Genomic DNA, 18,559 nt, shown 5'->3' on the forward strand with positions numbered 1-18,559 from the left:
CGCTGTGTGTTTCTGGCTCCTGTTGGAGTGGAGGTTCTGTCAGAAGCATCACCATCACACTGACACTCCGATCTCAGTGTCTCTTCTCGCCCCCCCCCCCCCCCCCAAATATTCCTCTACTCCTGCTCTTCTGTCTTTTGATCATGCTTCCTCCCTCCCCCTCTTTCTCCTCAGTGTAATGTGAGTGGGCTCTTTCCTATGAGAGAGTCTTTAAGCCCACTCAGTGTATGAACTGGCACAGAGATAGAGGGTTCTGTTCTCAGGTCTGCTGCTTTAGCCAGACAGACCATGTGATTCCCCCAGCCACCCAGAACCAGTCTCCACTGCTGGAATGGGGCCAACCAGCCAGGTAAAGGCTAGACACGCACATGCACTCACACGGTCCATGCACACGCGTGCTCATGTAAGATGGCAAGCTCACTACAACGCATCGAACCAACCAACACACACACACACACACAGCCGCTCACAGCTTTATCAAAACCGTATGGTCTCCCATAAACCCAGACCCCCTTCCTGGCAAATGGGTTTCTTTTTGATGACTAATCTGTAGCTTACTACTAAATGCTCCTGCCTCAGCAACGTCTTAGTTGTACTTGTGTTGAATGTTTTTAATAGATTTTTTAATCCCCCTCTCTTAAAGTGAATTCTGAATGTAGCCTAGTCCCTGGTTTAGACCTACACATGGCTGCCTCATGGGCCCTCGCTTTGTCCAGACTCCGGGAGAGGCTGTTTTGATCAAAGCCAAGGACTGCAATTCCCAGGAGCCCCCACACTGCAGCCCAGTGAATAGGCCGTAAAGGGAAAATTGGTTTGGGTCAACGAGTGGCTACTCCTGAGGTGTGTGTTATAACTGACACTCGGGAAGGGATGCAATGGCTCTTTTGTATGTGCATTAGTCTGGATGAGAAAAACCTTTAGTGACCTGACCTAGGAATGAGGCTTGGGCGGTCTCCAGGGTTTTACGGTATTACTGGTGTAGCACACAAGGGTGTTGGAAAAACGCAAGGAAAGCCCATTGGGCCTCTATTACCAGAATACCCCCCAAATTACGCAAGTAATAGTGAACTCGCATAGACGCTGTTAGCTGAATGCTAACTAACAAAAATGAACATATACTAATTGCAAAGATCAACAACTCCAGCTAATGAAGTTATACAGGCATAGCAAGTAGCTACAGAATGTCATTTTTCAGTGAGTGTGGACATGTTACAAGCGGAAGTGTGAGATTGTTCAGTTGCACCAAGTTGTGATTCATGCTTTTCTGACGGAAGAGCAGAATGTGTACACTGGGGGAAGAGGAGGAGGAGGAGGAGGAGGAAGAAGAGAGAGGGGGGGGGGGGAACGCTAGTGGGAAGCACAGGGGGGGAAAAAAACGAATCCAGAGCTCTTTGGCTTCTCAAACACGGCAGAAAGCCGGTATAAGATATCTGTTGGCAAACATTTAATAGTAAATGGCATACAAGTATGACTTCATCACCTCATGTGCGCAACAGAGACTCGTGGACTCACCAGCTCCCGCTTTCTCCCGTTGTGCTATTTACAAACACTGGCTTAACTTCTGGTGAACTACGGGAAGCTTCATAATGTGAAGAACGCAATCTGCTTCATATCTTAACATTGCACAAGTTGACTGCATATATTAACTTAAAAAGTACTACAAATATTCCAATTATTTGAAAAACCTATTAGGGATAGCAGGAGGAACCGGAAGATCGTTAGTGCCAGTACACCGAGCCAGTAGTAGAGTTGAGGACTAGTGAGATGTTCATGTGTGAGCCAGACCTCCATCTGTTCACTCCTCTATGGTGTGTTACTGTAGCTTTTACCGTCTAGAGAAAGTGATAGTCCATTAACTTCAGCACTGCCCTACGCCCCTCCCCTGGCCCCACCAGCCCCCCCAGGAACTGCATACCCCTCTGACTTTGAATGACTCTCTTTCATAAGATTCACTACATTGTAAAGAGGCCCATAAATAGCCCTCAAAAAGGCTTGCTGAGATGAGTTGCCATAGAAACCAGTGGTTGGAAGTTAGTCTTTGTCTTGGTTCCATGCAGGAGTGCGTACAGGGGCAGTAGGAGCAGTAACGCTAGCTAGCTACTCTTTGGCTCAATGAACAGACCTGTTTGAGGTCATCTGAGAGCGCTGGAGGTAGACTCCGATCTGTCTGGCTTCCTGAGGTAACCTTTACAGGACTCGGATAACCTTTTAGAGGACTCAGACAGGGCTAGTACGTCTATTTATGGCTAAATAGATTTACTAGCCCTCTATCAGAGTCAACCCACTCATCTTTTCTCCTGATCGGTGCTGTCTCCATGTGTCCGGACTGATCTGCTCATTCTTACCTCTGGTTAGGGACATCAAATGTTCAACCTGCTGCACATACCCTATGGAGCATCCAGTCTAGAGTGCCTGGTTAGATTGTGCTTGGGAGCAATTTAAAAAAAAAATGTCTAAATGGTTAAACTAGTGAGATCTGATTATTAAACAAATCTTTGCTTAATTTCCTATCCTAAATTAAGGTATTTAATTGTTTTGCCATATCTAATTTAATGTATATTACTCTGCTTTCCATGATGTGTACAGTATGTGCTACTACATTACACAAGCTGGTGTTTTGACCACATTGAATTGGGGGGAATTAAACATTGTTTTTACCTCCGATTGGGTGATGTTAGTATAAAAGTTTAGTCAACAAGATGACACGATCATTTGCTTAAACAGAGCAATATCTTTATTTTGGTACTGTTGATTTTGTCATATACGCTGGAGGTTGCAGGACTTAGAATGCAACTGTCATTTTCTTTCTCAAATGGCACCCATAATTAGGGGGGAGGGATCTCTCTAAAAGTTGCTGGCCACACCAATACGCTGACTTGACAGTCAAACTACCACTTAAATAACAGTGACAACCAATCGTTGTCACTAGGGATCTGTCCGCAGGAGCCCAAACCACTCCAAATGTAGCATGCATCTGTCAAATCTATTCAAAAGTCCCAAATCGCCAGTTCACAAATGTCTTACTCATTACTTTCTTTCTACTATCTGAAAATATCAAATTGTGACAACTGTGTCTTCTCCTTCAGTGTGGAACTAAGCATGTCATTGGTCTACAAGTAATTTTGCATGCCGAACAACCTCAGTATTAGTAACATAGTCAAACTGTGAGTTGTGTGCCGCCTCACGCGCTGACCAACGAGAGGAAGGCTAGGTCATCATTTTTTCTTCAAATGCGCTGTTGAAAATTATGTTTTACTGGTTTAAAAGTAGCCTAAGCTACTTTCATCTTTAAACTCTCATCTGGCTATAACTTACATGCTGATCAGGGCTTGCGCACGCAACTCAATGTTAGGAAGGTGTTCCTAATGTTTGGTATACTCTGTGTATATTCATTGGCTATGTCATACACTACATGACAAAGTAATATAAATTAAACACTTCTAAATGCAGATGGCTGTCTTCTACAAATTGTCCACTATCCAGTGATGCACACATTATTTCCAGATTCCGTGTGGTTTTTGAGCTGTGCTAGTATTAACAGGACTTGCAACCTCATGTCACCCTCTCGCGCAATTGATTTCAATGTGATAATCGATAGGAGTGATTGACAAACGTGTTGCATTTCTCTTTCTGTTTTGGTGACCCACGTATCAAAATGCAATATTCCAAAATGTTGCTGACTGTGTTCTGCAGGTTGTCTTCTAATCAGTGACGTGAAGGACCACCCCCTAAATCTTTGAGCGATTTTTACAGTGTTTTCAGAAAGTATTCACACCCCTTGACTTTTTCCACGTTATGCTGTTACAGCCTGAATTTAAAATGGATTACATTTAGATGCGGTGACACTGGCCTATACACAATAAACCATAATGTCAAAGTGGAATTCGTTGTTTTTAGACATTAAAAAAATCGGATGTCTTGAGTCAATAAGTATTCAACCCCTTTGTTATGGCAAGCCTAAATATGTTCAGGAGTAAAACATTTCTTAAGTCACAAGTTGCATGGACCCAGTCTGCAATAATAGTGTTTAACAATGTTTTTAATGACTACTATCTATGTACCCCACACATACAATTATCTTTAATGTCCCTCAGTTGAGCAGTGAATTTCAAAGGACAAGGGAGTTTTTTTTTTTAGGATAAAAAGAAACGGAATAGAGCACAGGCAAAGTCCTAGAGGAACACCTGATTTCAGTCTGCTTTCTGACACACTGGGAGACATTCACTTTTCAGCAGGACAATAACTTAAAACACAAGGCAAAATCTATATTGACTTAAATATGCTTGAAAATATATGGCAATATTTGAAAATGGCTGTCTAGCAATGAGCCACAACGAGCTTGAAGATTATAATTTTTTAAAGAATAATGTGCAAATACTATACAGTCCAGGTGTTAGAGACTTACACAGAAAGACCACTGTAATCGTTGCTAGAGGTGCTTCTACAAAGTATTGATTTAGGAGTGTGAATACTTAGGTAAATGAGATCTGTATTTCCTTTTCAATAAATGTGCAAAAATGTCTAAAACAAAGTGTTCACTATTTCATTATGGGGTATTGTGTGTGAAGGTGACAGGTGAGACAAATTGAATACAGGCTGTAACACAACAAAATGTGGAACAAGTGAAGGGGTATGAATACTTTCTGAAGGCACTGTCTCAAATATTATTTTACCATATCAAAATCAATTTTTGGCATATAGTGTACTATATTTGCAGGTTAGCGTTTTTTGTCATGGTGTGATTCATTTATTGAAATAGCAGACATCACAACTGGTTTGCCCTGCCTACTCTGACTAGCTCAAATTAACCCCCAATTGAAATATTCATTAGGTCCTAAACTATGGATTTCACATGACTGTGAATACATATACAGTGCATTATGAAAGTTTTCAGACCCCTTTTGTACATTTTGTTATGGGCAGCCACTATGTTCTTGGGGACCTTCAGTGCTGCAGACATTTTTTTGGTACCCTTCCCCAGATCTGTCGACACAATCCTGTCTTAGAGCTCAACGGACAATTCCTTCAACCCTATGACTTGGTTTTTGCTCTGACATGCATGGACCCTGTCAACTGTGGGACCTTATATAGACAGGTGTGTGTGCCTTTCCAAATCATGTCCAATCAATTGAATTTACCACAGGTGGACTCTCAAGGATGATTAATGGAAACAGGATGCTCCTGAGCTCAAGTCGAAAAGTATTGCGAAAGTATTCGGCCCCCTTGAACTTTGCGACCTTTTGCCCCATTTCAGGCTTCAAACATAAAGATATAAAACTGTATTTTTTTGTGAAGAATCAACAACAAGTGGGACACAATCATGAAGTGGAACGACATTTATTGGATATTTCAAACTTTTTTAACAAATCAAAAACTGAAGAATTGGGCGTGCAAAATTATTCAGCCCCTTTACTTTCAGTGCAGCAAAATCTCTCCAGAAGTTCAATGAGGATCTCTGAATGATCCAATGTTGACCTAAATGACTAATGATGATAAATACAATCCACCTGTGTGTAATCAAGTCTCCGTATAAATGCACCTGCACTGTGATAGTCTCAGAGGTCCGTTAAAAGCGCAGAGAGCATCATGAAGAACAAGGAACACACCAGGCAGGTCCGAGATACTGTTGTGAAGAAGTTTAAAGCCGGATTTGGTTACAAAAAGATTTCCCAAGCTTTAAACATCCCAAGGAGCACTGTGCAAGCGATAATATTGAAATGGAAGGAGTATCCGACCACTGCAAATCTACCAAGACCTGGCCGTCCCTCTAAACCTTCAGCTCATACAAGGAGAAGACTGATCAGAGATGCAGCCAAGAGGCCCATGATCACTCTGGATGAACTGCAGAGATCTACAGCTGAGGTGGGAGACTCTGTCCATAGGACAACAATCAGTCGTATATTGCACAAATTTGGCCTTTATGGAAGAGTGGCAAGAAGAAAGCCATTTCTTAAAGATATCCATAAAAAGTGTCATTTAAAGTTTGCCACAAGCCACCTGGGAGACACACCAAACATGTGGAAGAAGGTGCCCTGGTCAGATGAAACCAAAATTGAACTTTTTGGCAACAATGCAAAACGTTATGTTTGGCGTAAAAGCAACACAGCTCATCACCCTGAATACATCATCCCCACTGTCAAACATGGTGGTGGCAGCATCATGGTTTGGGCCTGCTTTTCTTCAGCAGGGACAGGGAAGATGGATGGAGCCAAATACAGGACCATTCTGGAAGAAAACCTGATGGAGTCTGCAAAAGACCTGAGACTGGGACGGAGATTTGTCTTCCAACAAGACAATGATCCAACACATAAAGCAAAATCTACAATGGAATGGTTCAAAAATAAACATATCCAGGTGTTAGAATGGCCAAGTCAAAGTCCAGACCTGAATCCATTCGAGAATCTGTGTAAAGAACTGAAAACTGCTGTTCACAAATGCTCTCCATCCAACCTCACTGAGCTCGAGCTGTTTTGCAAGAAGGAATAGGAAAAAATGTCAGTCTCTCGATGTGCAAAACTGATAGAGACATACCCCAAGCGACTTACAGCTGTAATCGCAGGCAAAAGGTGGCGCTACAAAGTATTAACTTAAGGGGGCTGAATAATTTTGCACGCCCAATTTTTCAGTTTTTGATTTGTTAAAAGTTTGAAATATCCAATAAATGTCGTTCCACTTCATGATTGTGTCCCCCTTGTTGTTGATTCTTCACAAAAAAATACAGTTTTATATCTTTATGTTTGAAGCCTGAAATGTGGCAAAAGGTCGCAAAGTTCAAGAGGGCCGAATACTTTCGCAAGGCACTGTATGTGTGTGTGTGTGTATATATGTATATGTATATGTATGTATATATAAAATTAATACATTTGCAAAAATTCAAACCTGTTTTTGCTTTGTCGTTATGGGGTAATGTGTTTAGATTGATTTAGAAGAGTGTTTATTTAATCCATTTTAGAATAAGTCTGTAACGTAACAAAGTTTTGAAGTCAAGGGGTCTGACTACTTTCCCAAATGCACTGTATGCATCTGTTTGTCACACATACTTAAATTATTATTATTTTTTTAATGTAGGAGTGTGGATTACAAAACCAGTCTATCTGGTGTAACCACAATTTTCCTCGCGCGACACATCTCCTTCGCATGGAGTTGATCAGGCTGTTGATTGTGGCCTGTGGAATGTTGTCCTGCTCTTCAATGGCTGTGCGAAGTTGCTAGATATTGGCACAAACTGGAACACATTGCCATACATGTCGATCCAGAGCATCCCAAACATGCTTAATGGGTGAAATGTCTGAGCATGCAGGCCATGGAAGAACTGGGACATTTTGAGCTTACAGGAATTGTGTATAGATCGTTGCGACATAGGGCTGTGCATTATCAATTTGAAACATGATGTGATGGAGGAGGATGAAGGGTACAACAATGAGCTTTAGGATCTCGTCACGGTATCTCTGTGCATTTAAATTGCCATTTGATAAAATACAATTGTGTTCGTTGTCCATAGATTATGCCTCCCCATACTACAACCTCACCACCACCATGGGGCACTCTGACCACAACGTTGACATCAGCAAACCGCTCATCCACACCAAGCCATGTCTGCCATCTGCCCATACTACAACCCCACCACCACCATGGGGCACTCTGACCACAACGTTCACATCAACAAACTGCTCACCCACACCAAGCCATGTCTGCCATCTAATCTGTACAATTGAACCGGTATTCATCTGTGAAGAGGACACTTCTCCATCGTGCCACTGGCCGTCGAAGGTGAGCATTTGTCCACTGAAGTCTGTTACAACGCCAAACTGCAGTCAGGCCAAGACCTTTGGTGAAGACGATGAGCACGCAGATGAGCTTCCCTGAGATGGTTTCTGACAGTCTGTGCAGAAATTATTTGGTTGTGCAAACTCAGTTTCATCAGCTGTCCTGGTGGCTGGTCTCAGACAATCCCGCAGGTGTAGAAGCCAGATGTGGAGTTCCTGGGCTGGTGTGGTTACACATGGTCTGCAGTTGTGTTGGATATACTGCCAAGTCTTTAAAACTACGTAGGAGGTGGCTTATGGTAGAGAAATTAACATTAAATTCTCTGGAAACCGCTTTGGTAGACATTGCTGCAGTCAGCATGCCAATTGCACGCTCCCTCATCTTGAGAAGTGGCGTTGTGTGAATAGCACATTTTAGTGTGATCTTTTATTGTCCACCAGCACAAGGTGCACTTGTGTAATGATCATTCTGTTTCATCAGCTTTTCATATGCCACACCTGTCAGGTGGATTATCTTGGCAAAGGAGAGATGCTCTCTAACAGGGACATGAACAAACATTTTAGAGAAGCATTTTGTGCATATGAAAAATTCCTGAGATCTTTTAGCTCATGAGACATGGGAACAATACTTTACATGTTGCGTTTATATTTTTGCTCAATGTTGTTAAATATTTCCTTGACCTTAGTCCTTTCCCTGCTTATGATCCACAATCAGAAGCCCCCTCACCCACCCCAGGATTGGATTGTATGTACAGAGAGGGAACAGGGAAGGCTCCCAGTGGTCATAAACGAGACCATTAGGAAGCAATTTAAAGTAATGGCACTTTAATGAAAACAAGATGGCTACTGCCCGTAGAATTCGACACTTCCACATTGTGTCACTCCCTTCTTGTGTGCTTTCTCAACTCTAGGGGAGACTCATCAGTAAACAATGACATGTTAAATGAAGACCGAATTCCATGTGCTGGTTGGAGAAAGATACTGTTTTGTCCAGGAATGTCTGGGATCTTTCTGGCTTGGGGGGGTTGGGGCTTACAAAGACTGAGCCCAGGGGCGAAAGACAGGAGGCTTGGCTGGAAGAAGAACCGCTCTACAGTCCTCAATCCTCCCAAACTGGGGACTGGAGTTTTCTTTGGCCAAGTTTTTTTTTGTCTATGATCAGCGTAGACCTCACTTCCCTAAAGGCACCTGTAGTCAAAGGACTGTGTGTCCGATGGCCATCTATGGCAGTTCCAAACAGTATTCTTACTGTTACTTGGTAGAGTAGCTGTGTGATGATCAGAAGACATTCTCTTCATAATCTACTACAGTAAATCTAAATCATGGCAGGTATACAGCCTATGATTGCTCAGTTAAAATGGCAGATTGTTTTTCTAGTGCTGCTGTCGTCATTGGTGGCTAGGGTTAGTCTAGTCCACAGGCAATGACCTAAGCTTACCCCTGTCTGTCTTTCTGCGTGTGTCTGTATGCATATAGTGTTTTGTGTAGTTGTCTGTTTGCTCGCTGGTGGTTGACATCTGGCTGTGCTTTGGAGCAGAACAGTGTTGTAATGATTCGATGCCGTGGAAGTGAATACTATTACAGCCAAATCCACGTAGCACTCCACTCAGGTCTAATTGCATTATCTTTGATGAAGGTAGGATTACACACACCATCTGATGCCAGACAATATTGCCTTACACCAGGGTTCCCCAACTGGCGGCTCGCGGGTGACTTCTATTCCCCCCCCCCCCAAGTTTTGAGCAAAAAAAAGTTACTCTACTGCCAATGTTTGTCTATGGTGATTGCATGGCGGTGTGCTCTAATTTATATACCTGTCAGCAACGGGTGTGGCTGAAATCCACTAATTTGAATAGGTGTCCACATGCGTGTGTGTGTGTGTGTGTGTGTATATATATATATATGTGATCATATACAAATGTAAGCAAGGTTTGACATTTTTTTAGTCAAATATGATATCTGTTTGGACTTCTTGTGGTCAATTTGCAGTTATTTGTAATTATGTTTCGGTCCCCTGACCATCTGCTCAAGAAAGAATCTTCCGCGGCTGATTCTATTGATGATCCCTGCACTCACACGCAGCCTGATACTGCTGTTCTTGCACATGCACGCACACAAACACATTTTCTGCAAATTAGAGAGTGCATAGTTGTGGATGGAAATAGTGTGTTTGTGTAGTCAGCCTCTGTCATGCATGATGTGGAAGTATGTGTACTTGTTGTTCAACCACAGTCCTCACACCACATCACACTCAGTAGGCCTGTGATGGTGTACTGTCATATCATGTGCTTAAATCTATAACCAGGGCAGAAATGACTAGTTGTGGCCTGTAGTCAGATTCTCATTAGAGGTGCAATGGTGAGCTAAAGCTCCCTGCTCGGCTCTGCTCTGTCTGATACAGAGTTATGCTGATGAATGATGACTTCCATTAAACATTTCATTCGGAGCAGCTGTTAATGTGGGCTGGAGCAAGAGAAGGGGGAGAGGTCGAGGAAGGGGACTAGAGAAAAAGTTTACCCTCTTCCCTTGGCTGTATTTAAAGCCTTTAGTATCTGTTGATCTCCATCTCATTGCTCTCCCTGGGAAGGGAGCCCCAGCCACATCAACACACCGGTATCAAGGCTTTATCTGTGGGAGCGGAGAGGCTGAGGAGCAGGGAAGATGTTCCCTGACGCAGTCTGTTCTGTCTGCCTCTCTCCGGATGGGGGTGAAAAGCCAATCGAGATTGTACCATTTGTGTGGGTGTGGGGGATGCTCTCCCTCTTTTTTATAAACAAGAGGGCATTGGCATCAACTGGTACATTGTGAAACCCAGTCGTACATTGACTAATACACTCATGGCGGGAGGGCGGCCAGTTGTTTGGACTGGACTGAAGCCTGGATTAGACTCCTTCATGTTGGTCCAGTTCAGACACATTCGCATAGTTTCCATGGTTGCAAAACGGAAACGACCCCCCCCACCATCCTTTTTCCATCTCATTCATGCAGACCAACTCTTCCATTCAGAAGCCCCCCTCCCTCTCTTCAACCCCACGACCCCTACTCTACGCTATCTCTCAAACTGGGATGGAACAGGGAAATGTAAATCTGCTGACTGCTCCTCTTGTGTGAGGCAAGTAGAGGGGTATCGAGTTGAGGGAGAGTGTCTGTGAATGCGTGTGTGTGGAAAGCACTACTGGACTGCAGAGCACTGGGTTTGTGTGGAGAGTAAAGTCAATACTCGATACACTGACTGTAGTTGTTGTGTACTGACCATTTGTTGAGTTTAAAGGGCCCTACACACCCTATGCAAACAGAGCGTCGTATACGGTCCGTTCCAACATTTTAGCCACACAAAGGTACGCAGAAAGCACCGCTCAGTCACTGCGTTTGCGTACGGTGTGTAGCGATCTTAAGGGTGGTTAACGAACAGCCATGTCATGAAAATGAGGCGACCTGAATGTGCCAACAGTCTGAATGTACACACTTTTATATCAGTTTGTCCTTTTTTTTTGTCCCTTTCTCCTCTCCCTCTTCTGCATAACATGCCATGTTATTTTTAAACAAGTAGCAGCGCTTTTAACGTTAATGTTCATTTACATCTGGGGGGCTGCCTGGCCCCTTCTCTCTCCCCCAGACCCTCCCACCCCCCTTAGCCCTGACCACCCTGTGCAGCGTGTGATTGGCTGTGAGGTCCAGGCAAGACGGAGCCCAGGTCTAAGCAGGGCTGTGTGATTGTGCGCGGGTGGGTTAATGTCTCCCTGGCTCAGCATCACAGCTCTGTGTTCTGTACTCTCGTTCTCGTCTCAGCCGCGAAACACTTCATTAGCCTTTAACGAGACCACAGCGCCTGCCTGCGCCAAACTCTACTTTCACCTCTCTCGCACTCTCTCTCTCTCTCCCAGACCCCCTTTCTATCACCCATTTTCTCTTTCCCTATTTCTCTTTACCTTTGACTATCTTTCTCCTGTTTTCTCTTTAATGCCTAGTTTCTTTCCCGTCAGTGTTTGGATCCAGGCACTGTTGGTAGTGATTGTGATTCTGAGCACTTCTAAAGGCCTCTAACAGAGTACTGGGAGGGATAGGAAGGGGGTAGAGGATTTTTGGATGGGTGCCCTCCTCTTGGACAGCCATCCTGAATGGGGCTCATTGATCCCCCTGGTACCCCCTCTTGTGTTCTCACCCCTGAATGGTCCTTTCAGGGCTCCGGACTAGCAGGTCGAGACCACCAAGCCTTCCTGTGTAAGAGAACTGGGCCAGGCCCAGGGCGTTTAGACTGCTGCATCACACCCCCTACCCCCCCTCCCACCCCGCCAGCCACAGACACCCAAGCTCATCACAGTCTCACTCTGATCCTGTACTACAACCGACTTTCTCACTTAAAGGGGCCCTAACAAGACACATTCAGTGTCTCTCGCGCGCACACACTCCTTGTTTTGGGAATGCAGTTTTCTTGTCTCTTTTATTGCTTCTTCTTTCTTTCTGCTCCCATAGCAAGTAGGCCTTCCTTTGGTTTCCATAGTAACTGGTGTCTGTTTTGGGCCGAGCTTCTTTTAGGTACATCGTTTTGAGTCTCTCTTTCGGTTAGAGAGAAACAGAGAGGTGAATGCCGGTGAGAGTGGTGACTGAGGCTTCCCTGACTTGGAGGAAGCCGATGATTTACCTGAGGGAGGGATGATAGACCGCAACACCCTCACTCACCACTAGCCTATCTGAAAGTGTTCCTCTGCTCAAGTCAGGGTGGTTTATTCCTGATTCCCTCGTGTGTGAGTGACCCATCACTACTACCCCTCACTGTGTTCTTGTCCCAAGTGGCTCTGGTCTTCAGTTACATTTTTCAAAACCCAGAGAGGTGTATGTGCTTCTGAGTGGTGCTCCATCAGTCCTGATATTTTGGGCCTAGACTGAACTCTCTTTCTCTCTCTCCCTCTACAGGGTGTACCCCAGCTGCCCTGTGCCAAGGCCCTGTACAACTACGATGGCAAGGAACCTGGGGACCTCAAGTTCAGTAAGGGTGACGTCATCATCCTGCGACGTCAGGTGGATGAGAATTGGTACCACGGGGAGATTGGCGGAGTCCACGGTTTCTTCCCCACCAACTTTGTCCAGATCATCAAGCCACTGCCGCAGCCCCCGCCACAGTGCAAGGCCCTCTATGACTTTGAGCTCAAAGACAAGGAGGCAGACAAGGATTGCCTGCCCTTTACTAAGGTGAGTTATAGACAACTTTACTAGTGTTGCACGGTATACCTGTATCACGGTACCAAAGCGTAATAATACTTATGATACCAACATTTTAGAATACTGTAGTACCGTTTTCATATAATACTATTAACTTTTTCGGCCCTACCAATCTAAAGAAACCCACTGGCGCCTGTTGTAAAATGTTTCTAAAGTCAGTTTAAGTTCAGTTGAATCAGCAACTAGTCTCTTGTATGCACCGGTCCAATGTCCAGTTCACTTTCATGCGCATATCACATGTGGCAGATGTGATCAGCCAGCCACATCCCCTACCAGCCCTCACCCACCTGCTTCTCTCAGCATCCTCTACCAGCCCTCACCCACCTGCTTCTCTCAGCATCCCCTACCAGCCCTCATCAACCTGCTTCTCTCAGCATTCTCTACCAGCCCTCATCCACCTGCTTCTCTCAGCATCCCCTACCAGCCCTCATCCACCTGCTTCTCTCAGCATCCCATACCAGCCCTCATCCACCTGCTTCTCTCAGCATCCCCTACCAGCCCTCACCCACCTGCTTCTCTCAGCATCCTCTACCAACCCTCACCCACCTGCTTCTCTCAGCATCCCCTACCAGCCCTCACCCAACCTGCTTCTCTCAGCATCCCCTACCAGCCCTCACCCAACCTGCTTCTCTCAGCATCCTCTACCAGCCCTCATCCACCTGCTTCTCTCAGCATCCTCTACCAGCCCTCACCCACCTGCTTCTCTCAGCATCCCCTACCAGCCCTCACCCAACCTGCTTCTCTCAGCATCCCCTACCAGCCCTCACCCAACCTGCTTCTCTCAGCATCCCCTACCAGCCCTCATCCACCTGCTTCTCTCAGCATCCCCTACCAGCCCTCACCCAACCTGCTTCTCTCAGCATCCCCTACCAGCTCTCATCCACCTGCTTCTCTCAGCATCCTCTACCAGCCCTCACCCAACCTGCTTCTCTCAGCATCCTCTACCAGCCCTCACCCACCTGCTTCTCTCAGCATCCCCTACCAGCCCTCACCCACCTGCTTCTCTCAGCATCCTCTACCAGCCCTCACCCACCTGCTTCTCTCAGCATCCCCTACCAGCCCTCATCCACCTGCTTCTATCCGTCTGCCCTCCCTGCACATCTATTCCTCCATCAGTTTTGTAAATATAATGTAGCCTGGATGGAGACCCTGATCAGTCTTCTGTTACATTCGATACATTGGAGCAGAGCACAGAGCGAGCAAAGTTGATACATTGTGTATCATTTCATCCCTGATATAACAAGAGCACAGGCCAGTCTGAGTATAGGCTTTGCAAGTTCGCTGCCATGCAGCAGTGCCAGAGAAGAAAACAGCTCTGCAACAGCATGGTTAACGACATAGAAAATGTAAAATGGTATGAAAAAAATGTAGAACGTTTTTTTTTTCTTCCTGTGCGATTTTGCGCGCATTTGATATAATTTCACAAACCATGTCGCGAGATGTTTTTCAACCAATCCCGGACAGCTAATTATTGGTTTGATAACACACAATTTTCAGTCATGTTACCTAGCTAGCTAACAACCTGGTAACCTCACAGTAGATGTAGGCTAATTTGATTGACAAAGGAAGAAAGGAAAAGGGTCTGCTACTCACAAGATGTTTATTCAAAGGTAGGATTCATGTAGGCCTAACTATATCGAAAATCTATCTTTTTCTGGTGCACCTTACATTCTGTTTGGTGCCTAACATATTTTTTAAAGTTGGGAGTCGTGTGTGTTTGAGTGTGTGTGTGTGTGTGTGAACTGAAGAGTAGGTTTCATGCAGTGTTTTCTCCTTACTGACACAATGACATGCAGATTGTTATGCATGTATATTCCTTCCTCCAATTCCGCCAGCGAATCACAGGTAGACCTTTGCAAATACGAGAAATTACCCATTCTATGTTATACATTGAACAGTGTGACGTTAAATTCAGTATGTGTTGTATTGGGTAGAAGTGTGAACATCAGTCACAGATTGGTTGTGTAGCACATGAGCGAGCATAACACTCCCCCCCCCCCCCAATACTACTTGGTATCGTGATACTTGGCCTGGTATCGTTTGTAAAATGTGGGTACCGTGACGACACTAGACTTTACAGACGTACCACATAGGACATAGTAGCAAGAGTTTTAATTACAACCTATACTGTTTATTTTCTAAGCTGTCATTTTCCTGTTTTTGGAGCATCTAACAGCTCAGCAACTGTTGATTGTAAAAGCTCTGTGGCTTAACCCTGACCACACTCTGAGTGCGTTCGTGGCGGTCTTTGTGGACGTGTCCTGCTGAGCTTATGCAATACATTTTCCCTCCTAGTGTAGAGGACCAGTTATCCACGCTCACACTGCACCTGCGCTACCATTGCTAAGCGGGTTGGAACAAATTATTTCCCAATCGTTTCATTCTGAACAGAACCATATTTTTTCTTCATTCCACTGTTCTAACCAGAAAGAAAAAGTTCTGAACCGGTAAAAAAAAAAAAAAGTACCGGTTTATATTGTTCCTTTTTAAACCTCAAATACATGGGACGTGAGATACAACTGAAATTTCAGGTGGGGAGATGGTGGAGCAGGAGTCTTGACTTGAAGCGCTGGGCATCTTATGACACGTGTTCTCTGAATTAGATTACATTATAGTATCCTTAACTAGCATTGAAACAGTTAAATTCTTCTCTAATTAAACATTTCTCTCCCTAATTTCTGAATCACAGTTGTAACATCGTCAGCATTCTACAGTAACCTACCTATGCAGTGGCAGGTAGCCTACACATGCACTGACAGGCAGACACTGGAACATGTTTCTGAGTGACAGTGAGGGCTTTGCATAGACGCTAAAAACTGTCACATGAAGAGAGCTTTGTGATTTTTGTGGGACTGGGAAAAAAAATGGCCAGAACGTAAAAGAACGGCATTAACCGGTTCCCATATGTTTAAAATAACGGTTCTGTTTCAGAACAGTATAAATGTAAAATAAGTGTTATTTTAACATATCCCTGAACCGGTTTCAACCCCTGTTGCTAAATTACTTCATTCCTGGATCTATTCAAATATAGCCAATGGGTCATTACTTTCTATCTTTGACTTTTATAAGCTGTCTGCTGTTTTTTATGTCTTATGAGCAAAATCTGTAACAAAGGAAAGTGCTTGGCTTGTTCCTTTCTAAACAGGATCCAGTTTATTGCTCTTATAATGCAGTCTAGCCTTAATGTGGGCACTTCCTTTTAGTTTTTAATAAAACATGGTCTCTCTCTCTCTCTCTTCATAAAGGACTCTGCTGGTTAGCAGCATCTTTAATGACAGTCTGCCCGGTAACAAACTCTGTATATTTTTTCTTCTAGGATGATATTCTGACTGTGATTCGCCGAGTGGATGAAAACTGGGCAGAGGGAATGCTGGGGGATAAAATAGGAATCTTCCCCATATCATATGTCGAGGTAAGCGAAATGTTCCTCCAGGTGTTAACCGGAGCGTCCCTGATATGTCCAGGGGACCATTTTACCTCAGGAAGAGGTTGGAAAATGCTGAGTGTGTTAGTGCTATCATTTTTGCTTTATTAGACATCTTGCAAAATGTGCACATTAGTGCTCTCTCTGCTCTCCCCTGTTGCTTCGCCCCTGAAAATGGTCAAAATATATTTCACCAAAGTACTAAACATGCCAGTAGATTTACTGCTGATTGGGCATCCTGAGGTAATTCACTGTCCTACTAAAGCCTCACTGATCACTGCTGTTTTAGTAGAGAACTGCCTGCTGGGATGATGAACCTTACCTGTGTAATAGACCTGAAACATAACTGGAGAATGTAGAAGTAACATGCAGAAGTAACTAGTGGCACTATGAGAACCTTTTAGAACATAATTTATCTCTTAATGGAGGAGCATGGTAGAGAGAAACACAGGAGTGGGCGGAGACACGTCATAAAAGGAAGCACAATTTGAGGAAGGCAAGACCTTTTTCCGTGTGAATGCTTTTGTGAAGGTAATCTTTGACTCTGACGTCGAAATTGACATTCTTAGAAGCAGAGGAGGAGAAAAAGGCCCTATTTATGTGACAGATTTTTAGGTTTGTCTAATATCCCGACGGGGTTTGGATGCGAAACCCGACGGGGTTTGAAGGGAATGGATGCGAAACCATTCGTGCATATACAATTGGCTGTGTTTTCACAGCAAGAGACATACTATGTGTTCCTCCAAGGAAGAAATTTTTCATTCGTGTCTCGCACAGGTTACACAAATATCCAAATGATGAGCACTGTACATTCAGCATATGTCACACAGTAAATATCTTTTTAAAAGAAAATATGAACAATTCTGGCACTGTCATAGAGGACAAACTCAAATCTAGGTCTTGCATAACCACACTTGATTATGGATGGGGAGTTCTGTCTGTGCAGTGATTCTATACTGATACCCGTTCTATATTTGGCTGTATATACTTGGCTGTACATCTGATCTAGTGCTACGTGTGTACACGGGACCACTTGGTGAACCCAGCTTAGCACTGCCTCTCCTCAGGATTGGTGTGAAAATTCTCCGCTTTGATGTTGTAAGTAGAGGAAGAGCAGCTCGGGGCTATCTGTGTCGTGGAGTGCTCCCTCGTCCTCCCTGTGATTAGCTAAACCCTTTTTACTGTTCCTCCTTTGATTCCTGCCTCACACGAAAGAGGCCGTGAAGGCCTGCAGTCTCCTCCATTCGCTGGCTGCCTGAAAACCCTCCACTCCCCCTGAACCCAAGGTCCTCTCTCAACCCCCTGGCACTGCCTGCATTCTCAGCACACTGCTTTCTCCCATCAGATAACGGCAAAGGCTGGTTTTCACTACGGCTAGTTTCATTATGAGGAGTGACAGCTTTCATTATCATATTAACAACTCCCTTTCTCTCCTATCTACCCCTCTACATCCTGCTCTCCATGTTCTCCCTTTACCTTTTCCCACCTTCCCTTCCCTATATCATCCTGTTCCCTCTCTCTTTCTGTAGTTTAACTCTGCGGCCCGCCAGCTGATTGAGTTAGACAAGCCTGGGGACTCCAGTGGGGACTCTGGCGAGGGGGCCTCGTCGGGCCCCCAGAGTAACGGGGGCCCCCACCGGGCCGGGGAGAAGAAGAACAGTAAGAAGCGCCACTCGTTCACCTCCCTCACCATGTCCCACAAGCCCTGTCTGGCCCCGCCCCCCCAGAGACACTCCATGGAGATCAGTGGGCCGGTCCTCATCAGCTCCTCCAACCCCACGGCAGCCGCACGCATCAGCGAGATCAGCGGAGGACTGTCCTGCAGCGCACCCTCACAGGTGAGATAGGAGGGAGAGGGAGCTACTGCGTTCCCTCTTGTCCAGTGTCTTTGTACTGTTTGGTTAGGGGCCTTGTATTCAACGAGGAAGCCACTAAATCGAGAGAACCTTATGTCTGAAGCACTCTTGTATATGATGAATGGAATTCATTTACCCAGAACCTAAAGTCTATTGTACCTAGTAATGAATTCCTCCACAATTTACTGTAGAATTTTGTTCTGAACAACCCCCTTAAAAAACAGAATTGTAAAAACCGTCATGTTGGCCAGCAAAACAGCTAATTTGTCTATGGGTGGGTGTCTGTACTATGG

At 44.7% G+C, this 18,559-nt stretch overlaps 1 protein-coding gene across 1 annotated transcript in view; it reads left to right on the plus strand.

The window, feature by feature from the left end:
• LOC109898012 (E3 ubiquitin-protein ligase SH3RF1) overlaps nucleotides 1-18,559 on the plus strand; it is a 55,616-nt gene that overhangs the window by 20,980 nt on the left and 16,077 nt on the right. Inside the window, exons 3-5 of the mRNA XM_020492738.2 lie at nucleotides 12,681-12,956; nucleotides 16,303-16,398; nucleotides 17,940-18,248. Of these exons, the coding sequence (XP_020348327.1) occupies nucleotides 12,681-12,956; nucleotides 16,303-16,398; nucleotides 17,940-18,248 (681 nt within the window). The remainder of the gene's footprint in view (nucleotides 1-12,680; nucleotides 12,957-16,302; nucleotides 16,399-17,939; nucleotides 18,249-18,559) is intronic.

This window comes from Oncorhynchus kisutch, linkage group LG10 (assembly GCF_002021735.2).
Source record: "Oncorhynchus kisutch isolate 150728-3 linkage group LG10, Okis_V2, whole genome shotgun sequence".
Taxonomy (NCBI): Eukaryota; Metazoa; Chordata; class Actinopteri; order Salmoniformes; family Salmonidae; genus Oncorhynchus; species Oncorhynchus kisutch.